The sequence below is a fragment of the Phaseolus vulgaris genome, chromosome 4, assembly GCF_051622355.1.
Source record: "Phaseolus vulgaris cultivar YP4 chromosome 4, ASM5162235v1, whole genome shotgun sequence".
NCBI classification, from domain to species: domain Eukaryota; kingdom Viridiplantae; phylum Streptophyta; class Magnoliopsida; order Fabales; family Fabaceae; genus Phaseolus; species Phaseolus vulgaris.
Window position 1 is genome coordinate 7,107,109 of NC_143501.1, and position 1,447 is coordinate 7,108,555.

The 1,447-nt window shown below is 30.4% G+C and overlaps 1 protein-coding gene across 1 annotated transcript; it reads right to left on the bottom strand.

Moving 5' to 3' along the window:
• Window positions 1-207: 207 nt before the first annotated feature.
• On the bottom strand, window positions 208-923 carry LOC150027854 (protein GLUTAMINE DUMPER 5-like). The gene has a single exon (XM_090301666.1). The coding sequence runs from the start codon at window positions 798-800 to the stop codon at window positions 486-488; it is 315 nt and encodes a 104-aa protein (XP_090157792.1). The 5' UTR covers window positions 801-923; the 3' UTR covers window positions 208-485.
• Between the last annotated feature and the right edge of the window lie 524 nt (window positions 924-1,447).

The window sequence follows — 1,447 nt, forward strand, 5'->3', positions numbered from 1 at the left end:
AATTAAATTTTATTATTATTAAATGGTTTTTAAATTGATATCTAATTAACTACCAAGATTCTTGTTACCAATTTAGAATCTTGGTAGCTAATTAGATACCAATTTAGAAACTATTTAACAATGATAAAAACTAATTTGGAAAATAAAAATTTTTTAGTCTCTAAAATGATATCTAATTTAGTCACTATATCAACTAATTATTTTTGATATCTAAAATTAATTTGTATTTCATGATTTTCTTGTAGTAGTGTAGATTTTTGTGTTGTCTTTAAATGTATTTTCAAAAATACACTGATTTTAGTATTTTAAAATAAATTTCTTTTTAATATATAAAAATCAGTATATTTTAAAGACATATTGGATGGACAATACAAAAACCCAGTAGAGAATCTGGATTTGAGGGGAAGAAGAATTTTTCTTTTTTCTTTTATCTTTTTTTTTTCTTTATTCCTATTTTCTGAGATCATGTAATATACCTTGATGAATCAATTTGGTTGTTGAGCATGGTGAGTGGATGGTAGTGGCTTGGCCATGTATGTAGGGTTGCTTTCTCCAGCCATTATAACAACAATCTTGGGCTCTGAATCCACCTCCATTCCCATTCTCTTTGCTCTTTCTCCATTAGATGAAGAAGTTTTACTGTAAGAACAAGCTAGGATAAGCAATGCCAAGCCCACAAGTGCAAGCATGAAGGCAAGACCACCAAAGAGGTAAGGAATTGCAGAGGTTGAGTTTCTCAAACTAGAACTTGGTGCCTCAGCCATGGAGTAGGAGTAATTGCTTCCACTTGCATGCCCCATTGATACTTTTACACAACAACAACAAAACCCTTCTTTTTTTTATTGATTTCTACCTTGTTTTGGAGCTAGGGTTTGGTGTTCTAGGGTTCTAACAAGGCAATGATAGGCATGTATAAAGAGGCATGGGAATTTATATAGTGCAAGTTAAAGAGACACACAATGTTGTTTGGATGGTGATGAAAGGGAAGGGATTGTGAAGCTACTCATGAGTGGCCCCACATGCTGAATTGTCCTTGAAATTTCCATATATTCTTTTCTTGAAAAATTGGTTCAAGTTGAAATTGCTATGATAATATTTTGTTGATTCTTTGGTGTGTGTTGAAGCATCATATCTTGCTTTGTCTTTTAGGTCACCTTCCTTCACTCTTGGGGCTATGGATTAATTCCTTCATATCAACATTAATCAAACTAGGACCCTCCTAATAGGTCTAAACATATTTTTTTTAATTATAATATTTTCTAATTTTTTTGGTGACTATTTTTTTTAATTATCTTTTTTCATCTATAAAATTCGAATGAAGATGATTCAAACTTAGTTTCACTTAAACTTTAATAACCTTATTGATAGATGTAGTTGTAAAAACTGCACACTTAATTTTAGTCCAAAACATTCTACATTACTAAAAATTCATTAAATAGAAATTAAT

Coding starts and splice junctions, on each gene's coding strand:
- LOC150027854 (XM_090301666.1), bottom strand. CDS start 800: ATGGGGCATGCAAGTGGAAGCAATTACTCCTACTCCATGGCTGAGGCA.